The sequence below is a fragment of the Tripterygium wilfordii genome, chromosome 5, assembly GCF_013401445.1.
Source record: "Tripterygium wilfordii isolate XIE 37 chromosome 5, ASM1340144v1, whole genome shotgun sequence".
Taxonomy (NCBI): Eukaryota; Viridiplantae; Streptophyta; class Magnoliopsida; order Celastrales; family Celastraceae; genus Tripterygium; species Tripterygium wilfordii.
The window spans coordinates 1,091,682-1,109,412 of NC_052236.1; the positions used below are offsets into that span (position 1 = coordinate 1,091,682).

Genomic DNA, 17,731 nt, shown 5'->3' on the forward strand with positions numbered 1-17,731 from the left:
GTATGATGTCCGTTGGTACTAGTAGGTTTTAGTTTATTTTATTTTATTGATGGGTTATGCCTTGATGAGTTTCGCCTGCCCATTGGGTAGAGAAAATTACCACTGAATTAGTAATTTGTATTATTTTTTACTAATGCGATCCGGTCTTTTGATCTTTAAAAAAAGAGAGTTTGGGATGAATTTTTATAGTTTGATTTAACATATTAATACATAAAAAAAAATTCACATGACAATGTCTAGGGTTCAATTTTTAATTTTTTTACAGAGTAGACGGATTTTAGTATTCTCTTCATTTTATATTTATCTCTCTAGATTTTGTATTCTCTTTTTTTTTTATTATTTTATCTATTTAGTTTATAATTTTATATTATCTTCTTTATGTTTATGATTTTTTATTATATATATATATATATATTTATAATTAACATGTAGTTAATAATTAATAAATAAACAACATTATTAATATTATAGAGATTTTTTAATTTGTTAATATTTTTCAATAAAATTAATTAGTATTAATTTATTTATTATTTCATAATCAATATTTACTTAATTATTTATAAAGAAAATCATTTCGTGTTTTATCATAAAAGTTAATAAAATAATAATAAAAAAGATAATAAATTATTATTTTAATAAAATAAAGAACATGGTATAATCTGATATTCTGATGCAGTAGTATTTGTTAGATAAAAAATTGGTACTCTGCAACTTAGAAAATCTGTTAAGTTTAATATAATAAAGATGCTCTTATAAAAAAATAAATCCAAAAGTGCATACACTTTATTGTTCTTTTAAATATAGGGAAAGGGGGACGGGGGAGATTCGAGCCCGAGACTTTTATGAGATACCACCACACATATAAGTATTATCTGAGCTATTCATGGTTACACAAGGAAACTAGATTTCATTTTTACTTATATTGGGATGAAAAATAAGATATGTTGATGATGTTCACAAAAAATGAAATACGAAATATTCTAAACCAACGAGCGTTGACTTTATTGACAATCGATTAGGTTAGAATATGTATGTTCAATATTCGATTTCAATCACAAACGTAATTTTCATCGACTGGGTTAGGCATATATGCGTCTAAAATTCTATTCTAATCACGAACGTAATTCTTTAATTGCTGACATCATGATATGGATATACTACAATGTTTTTTTTCTCTCATCATTTCAAAAGTGGAAATTAAACACGAAAAATTAATCATTTATAGTAAACACCAAAAGGGGTTGAATCGAGAAAGAAATAAAAAAAAACAAAAATGGATATAGAGATTTCAGTTATTTTACATTAATTAATTAACAAAATTGGATAAACAAGAAAAACGAGTTGTCGAGTAGCAGCAATGATGCTGTCTGTGGGCATACAATTGGGTTTTTTTTTTTACTCATTTTGGCAGAGGAACCACCACTGAAGGATTGAAACGTTGTTCGCTTCATCATCAGTTCATCACTGTCTGCGTTGAAGGTAATCAATTTTCGCAGACTTATTGGAAAAAGAAAAAGAAGGAACACCCAATCTTTCTCTGCTGTTGCATATTGGAAAAAGGGTATTTTTTTCTTCATCTGTATATTGTCAGATAGTAATGGTTATCGCAGATTCCAGTGCATGGCAACTTGGAGTGAGCCTCTTTTTCTATATTTGCTGTCTGTATATGGACCAAGTAGTTGTTGGAGATGGGACCAATTGACCCATCCTGCTGCCTATTGCACCACCTCCTTGTTGTGGAGTTTTCCTCATAACCCATCAACATCGCGCATAATTTCTATGCCCATACTTGTAAATTTCAATCCGATTCCTTTCTTCAAAACCCAATTTCTTCTAGTACTTTCTTTTCTTGGGTTTATCTGGTTTCCGGATACCCCAAAATGTTTTTTTTTTTTGTTATTATTAGAGCCGTAAATGCGGTCTGTTTGTTCCTTCTTTTTTTTTTACTAATACGAATACACAGTGAATTTATTAGTTTGAAAATTTTGACTTGAGATTAGGAGACACTGAAGTATGATTTAGCAATAAAGTTTAGTTTAGTTTTTTATTAACTTTCTATGCTTGTATGATGTTGTTGCACTACATTTAGAAGTTAAGTTTTGATGGGGGTTGGTTAAAGAGTCAAAATCTGGATAGTACCTTTACTATGATTTGTTGGCAATCTTTCATCTTATGGCGTTTTGCTTTTTTTTTTTGTTATCACTCTTTTGAGAGAGTTGGGCAGTGAGAGTGAAAGGAATCTGAGGTGGGTTTTCTTTTACTTTTTCTTATTGAATAGTTCGAAATTCAGGGGCTGTTGATGAAGGTCTAAAACCCCAGGAAAGTTCGTACTTGTATTTTCCAATCTGTAGTAGAAAACCCAGGTATCTATCCTGTCCTTTTGACTGATATAAAAGGAAAGGTAAAAAATTGTCAAAATCCCACTTTTTTTTTTTTTTAATGATTTGATTTTGAAATTCTAGTTGATGTTGTTGATTAGCTGTGCAAATTGGTTTGGTTGCTGATTCATGTGTTTCTGGAGTAAATAAGCCAAATCTCTAAGATTCTTTTAACTGCCAAATCTCTTAAGATTCTTTTTACTGTTGGTGAATGGGAAGTAATAATCAAAACAAGAGAATAGCTGGATTATATACAGGAAAAAGTTTTTGATTTTTTTGAACAGTGGGAATGGGGTAGTTGTAGCAGGAAAAGTTTGTGGGGCTGTGCTGTTAAAACTGTTGTTTTCAAGAAGCAATTATGGTTAACAGGGTTTTTTGTTGGCACTAGAAATGGCATTTTTGGATGCTCTTCGTTTAATCATCACATATTTCTGGGTTTTTCTTCTTTATTTTGTTCATTCAATGTCTCCATCACATTTCACAATCCAAAACCCTAATTACCATGGTTCACCGCCATTTATTGCATCTTGGGTTTTATGGTTTTCAGATATTTCTCATGGTCCAACTGAAATTAGCTGCCTTTTCATTCATCAATAGGTCAGCAAGTCACACGAGTCCAATTTTTGAATTGTGGAAGCAAATCACAATTGCATTTCTAACATACTCTCTGCTCAGTCTTTTATGATTTTTATTGGAGATGCTCTCTAATTCAGCTCCCTTGGCTTCTTCTGAGTCTGTTTGTTTCTCCTCTTGCTTACCTCTGCAGCCTGACAGGTTCTGCCTTCCATGCTTCTAGTCCCCCATTAAAAATCAGTTTCAAGTGATCCATTTCTCGAGGAGTACTCTAGAAAGTCCTTAATTTTGGTGGGGTGTTGATAGGGAGCTATATATTCTTGGAGCAGTTTGGTAGATTTCTTCTTCTGGTGATATTCTGGAAATTGGGGTTCAAACAAGGCTAGATGACTGTGGATGAAACTGACTGTAGCTCTGTGTGGACTAGAGAGCAGGATAGGGCCTTTGAAAAGGCCCTTGCCACACAGCCTGAGGATTCTTCAGATTGGTGGGAGAAAATTGCAGCTGATGTACCTGGGAAAACTTTAGAAGAAATCAAAGAGCATTATGAGCTATTAGTGGAGGACATTAACCAGATTGAGGCTGGGTGTGTTCCCCTGCCTAACTATACTTCTTCGTCAGAAGGTTCAACGAGCCATGCCAGGGATGATGGAACTGGTAAGAAGGGAGGCCATTATGGGCATTATAACAGTGAATCCAATCATGGAAGTAAGGGCTCAAGGTCAGATCAGGAACGCCGGAAGGGGATTGCTTGGACAGAGGATGAACACAGGTGAACTGAGTATTTTTGGTTGATTGCAATTTTCCTTCCCTTTGTTGATTTGTATAGTTCCACTTGCATAGTCTTTCCTCAGATGCTAAACATTGGTAACTGTAGCTTTACTTTTGTGATAATTTTATCAATATATTTGTGCGTTCCTTTATATGGTTTTGAGATTATCTTTGTTCCATGGTGGGTAAATCTTGTTTGCAACTGTGCTCTAGAATCTTAAGCTTGCGTCTCACTAAAGCAATTACATTTAGTTGATTATTGTTGATTAAGTTGTACCCCTTTAATTTTTTACAGAGACCTTTTCTTCAAAGCATTGCTTAGTTTTATTGCAATCCAACCAGTGGAACCTGTGGCAATCCAAGTAATCAGGGAATAGACCAAATATAAGTATCTTATATGATACAAAATAGGCAGATTAAGGGGATTCATGTATTAGTAGATGTGAGAAATATCTTATTCTGGCAGCTATGGTTAGTACGTGTCAGTCTTTTTCTAAGCTTTGCAATAACCTTTAATAAATCTTCAAGAAAACTGGAAATTAATAACACTATAATATCAATCCTCACTGGAAGTTGATTGAGATGCTAGTTGGAATCAACAGATTGATTATTGCGTCTTTAGTTGAGGTTGCTTCTAAAATTCTTAAAATTTTCTACTTCAATGTCTGCACGAGGTTGACGTGATGTTGTGAAACATAAATGAAAAGGACTATGATGATTTCAGTATGAATGTAGGTAATTGAAGCATAGATTGCTTGACATGCTGACATTAATGATCTGGTGCGATGAACATTTCCCACCAATTTATTTGTGGATGAAGGTACATTTGTCTAAGGTACCTTTGGTTTTATTCATTTGCAGTTCTGCTTAGGCTAATTTCCTCGTAGAAAATTTGGTATTTGATGTTATTATCTGGGTTCCGGAGCCCTAACCAACTATCAAATGCTGTAGCACCATGCTGGAATTGGGAAATTGATGGGTTCTAATTTAGGGTTTTGAGGAACTAAAATCAATTACCTTCCATTTTGAGACTTGAGCATCAGATTTGTTACAGTAGGAACTTTCAATTTTCTGAAACAACTCTTGACAGAATAACAGTGGTTGTGAAGTATCATTGTGGAGGGTTGTGTGTGCTGCCTGCTTGTGTGTAGTTGTATGCCTTTCTTTTAAAATTATCTCCGTTCTCATTATGTTTTCACATAGTAGAAGTCACTGTCCTCTCTGTGGACCTTCTTAAGTACATTAAGCTATAGTTCTGCAATGTTTCATAGCTCGTTGATCGTTGTTTGACTTTTTTTTTGTGTGGGTATTATACATTAATTGAGCTGCTTTATGTGATGTTCTGTACATCATTTCCCCCCCGAATACTTATGTCAGTCAAGGTGTTTCTTCCCATCGAATAAATCTTTTGTACCAAACATGGACATCAAATAATATGACATTCTTGGTTACTGTAATTTCAAATCTCAAGTTACCAATGCTTTCAGTATTCCTTTGTGCTTGTTATTACCAATAGGCTACCTTTCATTGTTGTACTCTCAAAGTTTGGAATACTCATTATGAATATTATTTTCTTTCTATGTGTTTCTTCGGCATCATTCCTTGGTTTATGGCTTTGTCTCTGATTTTACTTCTCTGTCGTTTAGTTTCTGGTCTTCCATGAACAATGATTATTAGAATTCTTTTTAATTTCACTTATGCAGCTCTCCAGGTTTGGGGGTTGAGTCATCCCTTTTTTTTTTTATTGAATTTGACACTTGAAAGAGAGTTAATGCAAAGGATAATAGGGTTCATCAACATTGAATTCCCCATTATGCCAATAATAGAGATTCAGTGAACAACAATGCCTTAGCTCCCACTAGAGAGGTTCCTTTCCACCAAATGCTCTCTTATTTCAATTCTTCCACCTAAAGAGATCAAATTAATTAGCTATGTCATCAAATCAAACATTCCACTAGAAAGATCCAATGAATTAGCTACGTTATCAGATCAACAGTTCTAAATCTCTCCTTCCCTACACGGTTGAATGACCAAGCATTCAATTCCGTCTCAACAGATTCAGTTACCAACCAAGATGCTGCATAATGACCCAACCCATCCTTACAAGATTGTTGGCTTTTGTCCATCAGGTTGGGATCTCTACTGTACTTGCTGATAACAACCCTAATACATTTAACTTTGATAGCCCCTACCGTCTTCTCAGACAATATTTCATATATAATTTCTACTTGATTTATATAATGTATCAAGGTAAGTTATGATCTTTCTAACTCATAGTCTAAGGTTTACTTGTAAATAAGATGTTTCCTATTTACCTGTCCATTTGCCACTCTCATACTATTCCCCATCAAAGCTTCCTCACTCCTAGCTCTTTCCAAAGGTACTGGAAATTGAGTCTTTGGAAGTATTTCAGATGCAATAAAGATCATTTCCAAACAAAACCTTTTGGCCATGACGAACCTGGAGACAACTAATGGGGACCAGTCATCAGATTTAGAAAGCTACACCTAGTCAGGGAGTACGTATTTCTAATAACTTTACTAAGAATTAGTGTGCTTATGTATTACAAATATGGCTGTGCTGTAGTTCTCATAGTTGATTATGCATTGCCGTGCATGAGCTTGGACTGAGAGACGTGGCTGGTGAGAGCCAATCAGTGTGCACTTTGTGGATTTTTTCTTGGGTGCACTATGCAAACCCATTGAGGCCATGACTACCTAAATGCCAAAATAAACAGGAAACCCATAGTAGTGCATAAAACTAGAAAACGTTTGCAGCGTGCTTGGCAGTGAGAGCAGATCTGAACTGAGTGGGGTTTAACTTCAGCTGGTTTAATGAGACATTGCTTGGTAGCATGAGTTTTATCTTTATGATTAATTGGGTGACCATTAAGGCTACTTTTGCAACTTTTGTGAAGATGAGAGTTTAGGACACGGTAACACTTTTGAAAGCTGTTCAAGGAGTCTCATGGGATTAACCTTTAGGAAATTTTGTGGAAGGCTGAAGAAAAATCAGCTCGACTGTTATTGATTCACATCTAGATAGAGAGACTAAGCCATCAGTAGGCAATCTGATGTGAACAGGAAGAGTCTTTTCATAATCAGGGAAGGAATTGTTCCCTTGAGATTTTTTAGATTAGGGTTTTCCTATACCTACTGCTCTAGTATGCGAAGCAAGCTGATTATTGTAGTCTTTATCTCTGGTACAAAAGGCCTCTTAGAAGTATTCCCTCTGATGGATGGAAGAACCACCGGATTTATACCTTGCCTGATGGTGTTCTGATATATTACTTCTGATAGATTGATAAAATCCTAGGAAGCAGATGTATAGGTTCGGTTACATTTCACTAGGTAATGCCTGTCTAAGCATAGATGCTAAAGAGTGTCTACAAAGAGAAATTTTATGCTTTCATCAACTGTCATACCGTAGGTTCCTAGATACTTAAATTTTTGGTAAGGATATGGCTAAGAAGTCTAAAACAAACTCCGTTGATTTAACCATCACTAGGGTGTGGTCCTCATGGATAACAACAAGGGGTTGTGGGTTGGGGTGATCATCAGAATTAATAGAGATTGTATAGCTGGCATTTAGATTTGGTTTTATCAAACCTTTATTGCCACTATCACCCTGCTTCAGTTTGTCTAAGGTGTAATCCATGCGGGTTCAAGTTCCTTGTGGGTATCTACCAACTGAAACATGAGTGCCTCAATTCTTCCTCTATGTTGTCATCTGGTCTCTCTAATTGCTCTCTTTTTCTGGGCATCGTGTATCTACTTCCACCCTCTACAGACTGAGTTTGTGCCTTGGAATGAGCAATTCTGTCTGAAGCAACTACAGTTCTAGTATGGTAGGATTTGGAGGACCCTTTTCTGCGTGGACTCACTTTGCATGTTGCATTTTGTCTCTCTTATCTCATTTTGGATTGCATACTATTATGTGATTGTTGACGCAATCTCCTCAAGTCTTATTGGCCTAAAGAGATCGGCTGGAAAGAAGCACCTTTGATTTCTGAAACGGAATTGCAATTGTTTCTTGACACTGAATTGCCGTTCATTTTAATATTTTATTGAATATTCTTTTTTATGTACTTTTTGTTCAAATGTGACTCCTCTGGCATATTGTAGTTTCTTGTGGATACTAATGTGCGGCATTCCATGAACAGGTTGTTTCTTCTTGGTTTAGATAAATATGGGAAGGGTGATTGGCGAAGCATTTCTCGAAACTTTGTAGTGACCAGAACACCTACGCAAGTGGCAAGCCATGCGCAAAAGTACTTCATTCGTATGAACTCGATGAACAAAGATAGAAGGCGATCGAGCATCCATGACATTACCAGTGTTGGCAATGGAGATATTTCAGCACCTCAAGGACCCATCACTGGTCAATCAAATGGTACTGCTCCTGGAGCTTCGTCTGGAAAGTCAACCAAACAACCTCCTCAACACCCAACTAGACCCCCAGGCGTTGGCATGTACGGTCCTCCGAGCATAGGGCAACCTATAGGAGGGCCCCTCGTTTCAGCAGTAGGCACTCCTGTGAATCTTCCTGCCCCTGCACACATGGCATATGGTATCAGAGCTCCAATGCCAGGAACTGTACCTGGAGCAATGGTTCCCGGTGCACCAATGAACATGGTGCCTATGACGTATCCAATGCCGCACACAACCGCTCATCGGTAATGCACTTTTAGCCATGAAATGTGCTAACAGACAGCAGACCTTCAGCTTGTGCTCATATTGGGTAAGTACTTTTGCATGTCATCCTGAATAAGATTTACGGTTTCGAATCACAAGAAGTCTCATTTCTTCTGTCATTTGTTCTAAATCTCAAATAAAGCCAGAGGGAAAGAGACTACATGCATCTGTATAGGCAAATTATCATAAATTTCAAAGCATTTGTGGATAGAGAAGCATTCTGCTATGTTTTTGGTCATTGAGACTATTGAACATTATGAGAGTAGTAGAAGCAGTCAATGTTAATGAGTTTGAGATTATATTTATGTGGATGTATAATGAGTTTGATATAAACCGCGGCGCCCGCTGTAAAGTACACAGTTTACAGAGCCTGCGGTAAACTCTGTACATTACTACAAAATATGTCCGCTGTAAAGTACACAATTTATCGCGGCGCCTATTGTAAAATATGCATTCAATAGTCGCTCACGCAGTAAAATGTGTACTTTACCGCGGCTACCAGTGCAAAATGTGTCCGCTGTAAAGTACACAATTTACCGCGACGCCTACTACGCGGCAGTAAAATGAGTACTTTTACCGCGGTGCCTAGTGCAAGATGGGTATTCACTATTCATCAACCGCGGCAATTGATTGTTATAAGATGTTATAAATAGGGAGGAAATATTGTTGTTGGAGAAGTACCAAAATTGTCAAATTGTTTTGTTTTCCTTTTCGAGTCATATGGAAGAGAATGGAGATATTCTTAGGTTCTCTAACAAAAAGAGAATCAAGTTAGTGTTTGTATCACGAAAGAATGAGCGATCATCAGATTAGTAATTTACCAAAAGTGAGTAGCTCTCTCTTAGCCTCTCTATCTTTCTCTTTGTTTTTGTGTGTGCATATACACACACACACACATTCAGGAAGACTCAAGTGCGGAAGCCCACCCTTTATTTTAAGTGCAAGATTCATCTAATACCATTCATGCACGACCCCATCACGTGTGGGGGTTACACTTACGCCAAATAAATGGTATTAGATAGATCCAATCAAGTGCAGGATCCCACACCTGAGAATTTTCCTATATATATATATATATATAGTTAAATTTACTATCATCTTCTTTTGACATATCAAATTGATTTTTGGCTAACAATAGCTTAAAATTCCATATGAAATCCCTATTTTTTGCATGCATATCAAATACTCCCTTTTAATATTGGTTTCTTTTGGTTAATAAATTATGGTTTTTTTTGGACATGTTTTTCATGAAAATTAAGAGGCTTATTTTAGAGGCTATTTGGTTTGGAATATGCTTGTACGAGGGTCTCTTTGAAAGTTTTTTTGTTTGTGTTTTAAAAAAGAGCTTTGTGTTTTCGAAAAAGAACTTTGTTCTAGAATAAAAATACTTGGGAAATTTTTTTGGCCAAGTGTATGTTGTTTTCATTTATTTTGATTCTCTTACAGAGAAGAAAAATTCAAAAAATATGTAGAATTTGTTTTGGTTTTACCCTTTTTGAATTATGAAAAATTGATTGTTGTTTTAAGAAAACAAATAAGGAAAAACTAGCAACCATAACATTTTTGATTCATTCTTATGTTCGAAAACTATTTCTTTTATCCGTTTGGTTTGTTTTCTATTTTTTCTATTTTTATTCTATGTTTTCTATTTTTTATTTTTAGAAAATGTCGTCGTCTTCTTTTTCGTTTTATGCTTTTTTTCAAATAATTTTCTTTTTTTTTTCATTATTTTACAAAATAATAAAATTTTCGGGATTCTTTTCTATTTTCAGAAAAATAAAAACAAAAACATATGAAAAACAAGTATACCAAATAGTAACATGAGGTGGATAATTGAATATAATTATGCATATTTACTATTTGGAAATTCAATTATGTGGAATTAATATTTGATTTAACTAATCCAAATTAAGAACAATATATGCCCCCACCTAGTAGTTAAGGCCATGTTTATGAAAATTAACAAAGTTGAAGAAACCCTAATTCATTCCTTTCACTTCATTACTTCGCAGATAGGTCAAACAGACCTATATAGCCAACAATGCGGCCCGAAAAGTGACGTTCAAGAAAAGAAGAAAAGCTTCTTACACTCTTTGTGGTGCCCAAGTTGCTGAAGAGAGTTGTTGGCGAAGCGTTGAAGGATTAATGGTGCTAATGTGAATTAGGAAGAGATCAATTAACTGGCTCTGTAGCCTTCTTATCTTGTAAATAAATGTATTTTCCAATGTATTTAATAAAATTGACTCAAATGCCCAAATTTGGTACATGTACTTATGTAATTTATTGGAATTCCTAATATTTTTTCTTTAAACAAGTGCTTTTTGAAACGGGGAGGGGGATTCGAACATTGGTCATCAAGGGTGATCTCTAATTAATAGCTTGGGTGTTCTTCATACAAGTGCTTTGTAATTATCTTAACCAAATGTATATTTATAATCTAATATATTGATCATAAAGTTAGTTAAATTGGTAAATAAACATTTTTCTTTTTAAAATATTTATGATAGATGAGATACTTTATCCCCTGATAATATACGTATAAACTTAGCCGTCCAGAACTCAAGTTGATTATGTTTCATTGTTTCGCCTCTTCTAAGACTGAAAATATTATGGGTTGGGGCCCAGTTTGGGCCGGTTTTCATTGAATTTTTTTCGGACAATTGGCAGTAAGAGCACTTTAGACAACTTAATTGTAAAAAGGTCATGGATATTTTTAAAATTGTAAAAAAGTGCAATTTAAGGGTAATTTGGTCATCTGACTTAAGATATTTTTTAGTTTATACCTATAATACCCTCCTCTTTCTTCTTCTTCTTCTTCTTCTCCTTCTCCCTCCAACTATCCAACTCTAGTGTGTCCTCTCTTTCTCTCATTCTTCTCTACTAAAAGTTATCTCATTCTTTCTTTCTTCTTCTTCTTCTTCTTCTTCTTCTTCTGGTTCTCGATCTGGTTCTTCGTTGTCTTCTTCTTCGTTTTTGGCCGAGTTCCTCCTCTCTTCATCTCCTTCTTCGTCGTTGCTCAATCTGGACTGCGTCGAGTTGCTCTGCTTCGTTTTTGACAGATCTGGACTATGCTTCGTTGTTCAATCTGGGTTGTGCTTTGTTTTTTTGCAGATCTGGACTCTGGTTCGTTTTTTGCAGAGATGTATCGCTATAGTATCACTATAGTATCACCAACACCAAAAAACCACTAAAATGATGAAACTAGTATGCATACTTCATCTTCCTAACTACTTTTCCTTTCTTGATTTTCTTTTCTTGGTTACCTCTCTTGTTCGTTTTGAAAAAACATTTACAAGTGCAGAGATGTATCACTATAGTATCACGAACACAAAAAATTCATTAAAATGATACAATTGAACCAATATGCATACTTCTTCTTCCTAATTACTTTTCCTTTCTTGGTTTTTTTTTCTTGGTTTGTACATCTCTTGCTCGTTTTGGAAAAACATTTACAGCTGCAGAGATGTATCACTATAGTATCACGAACATCAAAAATCCACTAAAATGACATAATTGAACCAGAAAGACATGTAATGCTATCAAATTTACATTCTAACATTTATATCATCATTTTATGAGTCAAAAATATAAATTGAACACTAAATTGGATCTTCTATTTAAAAGTATCACTATTGTATCACAATTCGTGGAGAGAGAAAATCAAAATTGAGGTTATTTTGGTAAAAGATGATCCCCAGTGTACTTTTTTAAAAGGATATTTTAGTGATTGTATTTTTTTACAATTAAGTATAATCTAGTGTACCGGCCTCCAAAAATCCCAATTTTTTTTGACATTACCTGCGGTCGGGCTTTGTCTTGGCCCAAATTTATTTTCAAACTCAAGCCCATAAGCTTTCTATTAAAGTTTAAGACCCACCAAAAAGGGTCCTGGATTGGGCCTTTTTCATTGTCCCTGCTCCCTGGTCAAGAAATTTCTAGGCCCAAATATTGGACGTGTTTGTCAAAACCAAGGCTAAACGCATCACGATAGCCTAGGGCCTAATGAGCTTTTTCTGGCCTGGGCCTATTTCCAAACTCAAGGCTTTAAGAGTCTAAGACCCACCAATAATTCTAGGTCCCGGTCATTGGGCCAATTTTCACTTTATCTAGGCCAGAAGATTGGGCTATAGAGGGTCGAGCCTACGCTTTTGTGTTTCACTGGCTGGTCTACCAGACATATGGGAAGGGCTGGCCCGTCCCAAGCTTTGGGTCCCGTGTGTGCCGTGCCTGGCTGGCCCACTTTACATCCCTGGACACAGATGAGACTTGGGTACGTGGCCCACAAAAGTGGGGACTTTGGGAGTTCCAATTCTTTGTGACAATTGTAACTACAATTCTCTCTCAAAGAATCATAAATTAAAAATGTGTTTTTGAGTATTTCAGTGTTTTTAATGTTGGAATATATTGAATTTTAAAAGAAAATTCAAAACCTTAAATCCAAAAAAAGTTTTTGACACCGAGAAACCACCGGTTCAACAATCACTTTGTGGCCCCTGGGTTGGATCCAAACCTGAGCCTGATTGCCACAGCCCACACCACGATGACGGGCGCTTAAGTCTGAGTCGAAACCAATGCGGGAATAAGATTGGGCCAAGATCCAGAATGGAGTTCTTAACCTCCCTTCTTCAGGGAAGTAGTGGCATAAGTCAACCTCAAACGTCGTAATGCAATTTGTCAACTCAACCCAATATGAGAACCCATAAACCCCAAGGGAGTATCCACCACGGTTCCAATGATTGACCTTGGCACCTTTAAACCATAGGACCGACGGTATAACCAACGAGGCTATTGCCTTGTGGTTCCCTAAATCCTAAAATTATAGCTAAAAATTGGAGGCTCTCCCATCTCGGGGAAACACTATTTGGACCTCATCATAAACTTTACAATCTCTCTCTTTAAAATATAAAAAACTTGGACGTGGGAAATGGAGCTGATGTGGCTTTAATTGATGTGGCAATGCACTTTTCCACAAACCTCACAGACTAAGCAAACTCCATGATCGTCGTCAACATGCATTTTCAGGTTTCTTTTGTATTAGGGCATATGGCAGGAGGCAGCATCAACAAATTAAGAGAGGTAAAGCAATTTGCATGTCCTGCTGTTTGCCAATTCACCCACACCTCGTCATTATAAAGAAAAAAAGAAAAGAAAAGAAATTCTTCAAAAATGATTGTAATCCAGAAAAGCATATGCATATCTGCATTTTCTTATGATGTGAATATTGTAAAAAGCTCAAGTACCGTTAAGTGAGACAGTAAAAAAAATAAAGCCGTGTGGGAGGATAATATTTGTTGATTTGAATGAGTTGAGATTCCTAATATGGTATCGGAGCAAGTGCAAGAGAATGTCAGACTTATAATTCCACATATGAAGCAATGTGATTTCAAACTTCTCTTAATCTCTCCAATCGACGTGGTTTATAAAAAAAATGCTCAAACTTCTCTCAATCAAAAGGGCATTTTCTGGACTCAAATAGCGTTAAGTTAAGTGAGAGCTCAAGTACAGTCCAGAGAAACAAAGTTGTGTGAGTCCGATGTATCCACAGCGAATCGGTAGGGAGGTGGTGTTTGTTTTAATAGTAATTTGATGTAATCTCCGAGGGGATGAGATACTATACTACCAGGCATCACTAAAAACTGTTGATGACTCTTTCCTTTTCTTATGCTGGTTTCAAAAAGGTTGCTGGCATCAGAAGGATATATATATTTCCAGCTCAAAAGCTTCAATACCATATCCTCCCATGGCAATTATAAGAAAAGAAAAGAAAAAAGGATATCACCATGCTCATTAGGATTGTATGATCGAAAAGCCATCTCAACTCTCAACTAATCAATACATTCTTTTCCGCATTTCGGCCATTAAAGAACTGGAAATACGAACAACAGGATCAATACCAGAATCCAATACTTTTCCTCTAATGTGTCAAGAGATTTCTACAAAAAGAAGACTCGGTCTTTTCTTACCCTATCCTTTCCTTTTGAAAAAAATACATCTTTATGAATCTTATCTCTATTCCTTTTTCCTTTGCTAGTAGGCAGTAGATGACCCATGAAACAAAAAGCTAAGATTCACCTACCTACTCCATTCATCACTTTAAATACTTCTGCAGAATCCATGGTTTCATAACCAACAACAGCAACCGTACGTCTCCAGTCGAGAAAATTCTTGAGCAATTTCTTTTAGTCAAGTCCTGCCGTTGATTAGCAGAAATGAAGAATCTGGTTGAGGAGCATGTGATTGGAATTCCAGTAACCACAGAAACAACATACCAAGTTGTTAAGTCACCCAGCTGCAGAGGCTACTTGCCTGGACTTGATGGTTCTTCCACATTCAAACATAGTAAGTCTCCCTCTCTCTCCTCTCTCTCTCTCTGGGGTCTGTGGCGTTGTCGATGTGAGCGATCGCTAACGATATAGTTTTGATGTTGCAGGAAAAATTGATTATCTGCTTAGAAGTGTAAATGAACTAGGGAAGAAAGCAGAAAGTTTTGCAGCTGGAGTCCGAGAGCATGGTAAAATAATTATGCAGTAATAGATTGAGTGTTTAAAAGGCATTGAAGTTATTTGATAAATAGAACTTTGTCGAAGACTAAAAATTTCACATCGAACTGGTATAACCCAGCCAACCGAGTGGTTTGGTTTATAAGAAAAACTCAACTCTCACACACTAAAGACACGTTTTCATGGGCATGAGAACCAAGGGTGACAGGCCCATGAGGAGCAAATCTGTGTGGATCCGAGGTTCAGAGCGGACAATATCTTCATTGTGTTTGGACTGTATTTTTCAAATATACATCATACGATCAGCGCAAATGAAGGGGTTTGAGCTAATTTCAGATGTTTTGAAACTTGCAGTGAGACTGGCACCAAAGATAACAGAAACAGTAAAAGGAAAGCTGAGTTTGGGTGCTAGAATTCTCCAAGTAGGAGGCATGAAGAAGATTTTCAGAAAGTTATTCAATGTCAAAGATGGTGAGAAACTGTTGAAGGCTTCACAATGCTATTTATCAACAACAGCAGGTCCTATTGCAGGCCTCCTCTTTATCTCCACAGACAAGATTGCCTTCTCTAGTGAGAGATTAATCAAATTCTCTACTCCGAACGGAGAATCTATCCGACTCCATTACAAGGTAACCAGAACATTACATTACATTTCTCTCATATCTCTGTATATCTTTTTCTTTTGTCTTGATCAAGACAATGGCCGAATCCCGTTAAACTATTTCATATAGGTTCATTGATATCTTCTTTTTATAAAGCAAATTTCAATTCTTGAAGAATTTACGTCACTTCTACTTCTATTGTAACAAAAGATTCAATTTTTATGTGAAAAAAGGCCCGTATCAAAATTTATGATTTTATGTATGGACAATTCTTCAATATCTTGTTCATTCGCAACATAATATTTTCTTTGTACATTACAAAGAACATGCTTTTTTTTGGAGAGATACTATTTTACCAATCGAGTCACATGTATCTAACATATTCAGAACTAACGATTTTTCAGAAAGTGGTGACGAAAGGTATATAACTTGTACAAATCTTTCCATTTTTCAATTCGATCCGATCCATTTGTTCGTAGAGCAAAACATTTCTAGAATCGCTCGCGGCTTCCTCACTCACTGACATTGTAAGACCCGTTTGTTCTTTCTTGTAGGTCGTGATTCCGGTTGCAAAGATCAAAGGAATCAACCAGAGTGAGAACATGAAGAATCCATCACAAAAGTACATAGAAGTAGTTACTGTGGACGATTTCGACTTCTGGTTGATGGGTTTCTTGAACTATAAGAAAACATTTAAGCATCTTCAGCAAGCTATCTCCAGAAGCCAAGTTGATTTACAAGTCAATTATCAAAAAAGAGTCGATTGAAAGTGATTTAGAAATATGTTTGTTTTCTTGCAAGTGAGCCGTTGGTTGAACGACAATCACAATTCATGTAAGGGATCACCCATCCATTAGGTCGTGAGTTTGAACCCTACCCCTCCCCAAACCCCCGTTTCAAAAAAAAAATAAAAAATGTTTGCTTTCCTAATTTGTACATACTTGAAAGAGAGGTTGGAGTGTATTCAATTTTTGTTAATACAAATATGTATACATTTTTCTACACTCAATCATTGCACATTTGTTATAGTGTAATCCTTCTTGCGAATCAACCTTCCCGGCTGACAGCGAATAACAGAAAATTTAAGAACAAATAACAAGGGCAACACAAGATTTTAACGTGGTTCACCCAATATAAGTTTTATTCACGAGAGTCGCCGCTGTTTATACTATTATCAAGAAGAAGATACAATGGGTTTATAGGGACATGTCACAACCCCGCATCCCCAAGCTCATGTGGCCCCTGATCATGCTCCACACAACCTATCAATTACCTCTCCTAACTGAACGTAAAATTAAGCCGAACAGAAGAACATAATTTTAGTAAGTCTGGTAACATCATATTTTTAGGGAACCTTGGGATGAAGATAAAAGGTTGAATAGAATGGCACAAAGGTCTGCAAGGACCTTATTCCAACGTTGCAGTCTGTTTTATTTGATCAATTGGCTAGTTTCTTCCAAGAATGCTTCTCCTTTCTTTGTAGGAAATTTTCTAGTCTAGAAAATTAGCAGCCTTAATTTAGTGAATCAGCAACCATTATAAGCTCTTAAAATAGTTTTGAGGTTTGCTAAACAAGTCCATGTTTCTTTTTTTAGGGTAAATAAGCCCCTGAACTTTGCATATTGGGTTGTGTTAGCCCTTAAAGTATTTCGACGTTAGAAATCGCTTATGTGTCAACTAATATATGACCCAACTTTCATTTGTAAAAATAAATAGAAATGAGGTGTAAATTATAGCTCGAGACTCTCAAAATATGACCCTAAAAAACCCTAATTAATGTGAAATGTTAGATGTTAAAGTGAGTCTTACATGTGGGTTTATAATCAATGACTATTTCACATGCCATCAGAAGCAATGCACAATTGCCTATGGTGCCAATGGAGTGGATGCATATGAAAGCAGAGTACAAAAGAACTGTTCTTTATATCAACAACTCTGAGAGGACTAGATTTGTCAAAGAATGCTTGTACATTTAATAAGCTGAACAGATAACAACAGAGAGGATTTAGCCAGAATTACCTGCAACTTTATGAAAATGTTCGGTCGCTAGCAACCTCGCTACTAAAGCTCCATGCAAGTGCTCGATAAAACTGCGGTAGCCTTAACAAGCGAATGATCACTGATACGCAGAGAGTAAGAACTTAATTGAAAGGGAAACCAAAGCAATACAATGCAGACCAACCTATACACCTGTGAAAATGGCACATACTCCC

The 17,731-nt window shown here is 36.1% G+C and overlaps 2 protein-coding genes across 4 annotated transcripts; both read left to right on the forward strand.

Annotated features, from left to right (window-relative positions):
* The first annotated feature begins 1,342 nt into the window (after positions 1-1,342).
* On the forward strand, positions 1,343-10,673 carry LOC119998193 (transcription factor SRM1-like). Of its 3 annotated transcripts, none has more exons than XM_038845445.1 (3): positions 1,343-1,479; positions 3,145-3,723; positions 7,885-8,715. In XM_038845445.1, exons 2-3 carry the CDS (start codon positions 3,338-3,340, stop codon positions 8,399-8,401), a joined length of 903 nt encoding a protein of 300 aa, XP_038701373.1. In that variant the 5' UTR covers positions 1,343-1,479; positions 3,145-3,337; the 3' UTR covers positions 8,402-8,715. The 3 variants fall into 3 exon arrangements, 2 of the variants coding, with proteins under 2 accessions (XP_038701373.1, XP_038701372.1); XR_005468211.1 differs by lacking the exon at positions 1,343-1,479 and adding an exon at positions 10,429-10,673 and having other exon boundaries at positions 2,798-3,723; positions 7,885-8,462; XM_038845444.1 differs by lacking the exon at positions 1,343-1,479 and adding an exon at positions 2,799-2,975.
* A 3,885-nt stretch (positions 10,674-14,558) lies between these two features.
* LOC119998228 (putative GEM-like protein 8) lies at positions 14,559-16,454 on the forward strand. The gene is made up of 4 exons (XM_038845492.1): positions 14,559-14,755; positions 14,847-14,927; positions 15,271-15,545; positions 16,073-16,454. The coding sequence occupies exons 1-4, from the start codon at positions 14,626-14,628 to the stop codon at positions 16,283-16,285; spliced, it is 699 nt and encodes a 232-aa protein (XP_038701420.1). The 5' UTR covers positions 14,559-14,625; the 3' UTR covers positions 16,286-16,454.
* Positions 16,455-17,731: the final 1,277 nt, after the last annotated feature.

What these genes read in the sequence shown, in the direction of transcription:
- LOC119998193 (XM_038845445.1), top strand. Translation starts at nt 3,338, where the DNA reads ATGACTGTGGATGAAACTGACTGTAGCTCTGTGTGGACTAGAGAGCAG. An exon ending in TGGACAGAGGATGAACACAG is followed by an intron (nt 3,724 to 7,884) that starts GTGAACTGAGTA and finishes TTCCATGAACAG; the next exon opens with GTTGTTTCTTCTTGGTTTAG.
- LOC119998228 (XM_038845492.1), top strand. Translation starts at nt 14,626, where the DNA reads ATGAAGAATCTGGTTGAGGAGCATGTGATTGGAATTCCAGTAACCACA. An exon ending in TTCTTCCACATTCAAACATA is followed by an intron (nt 14,756 to 14,846) that starts GTAAGTCTCCCT and finishes TTGATGTTGCAG; the next exon opens with GAAAAATTGATTATCTGCTT. An exon ending in AGCTGGAGTCCGAGAGCATG is followed by an intron (nt 14,928 to 15,270) that starts GTAAAATAATTA and finishes TGAAACTTGCAG; the next exon opens with TGAGACTGGCACCAAAGATA.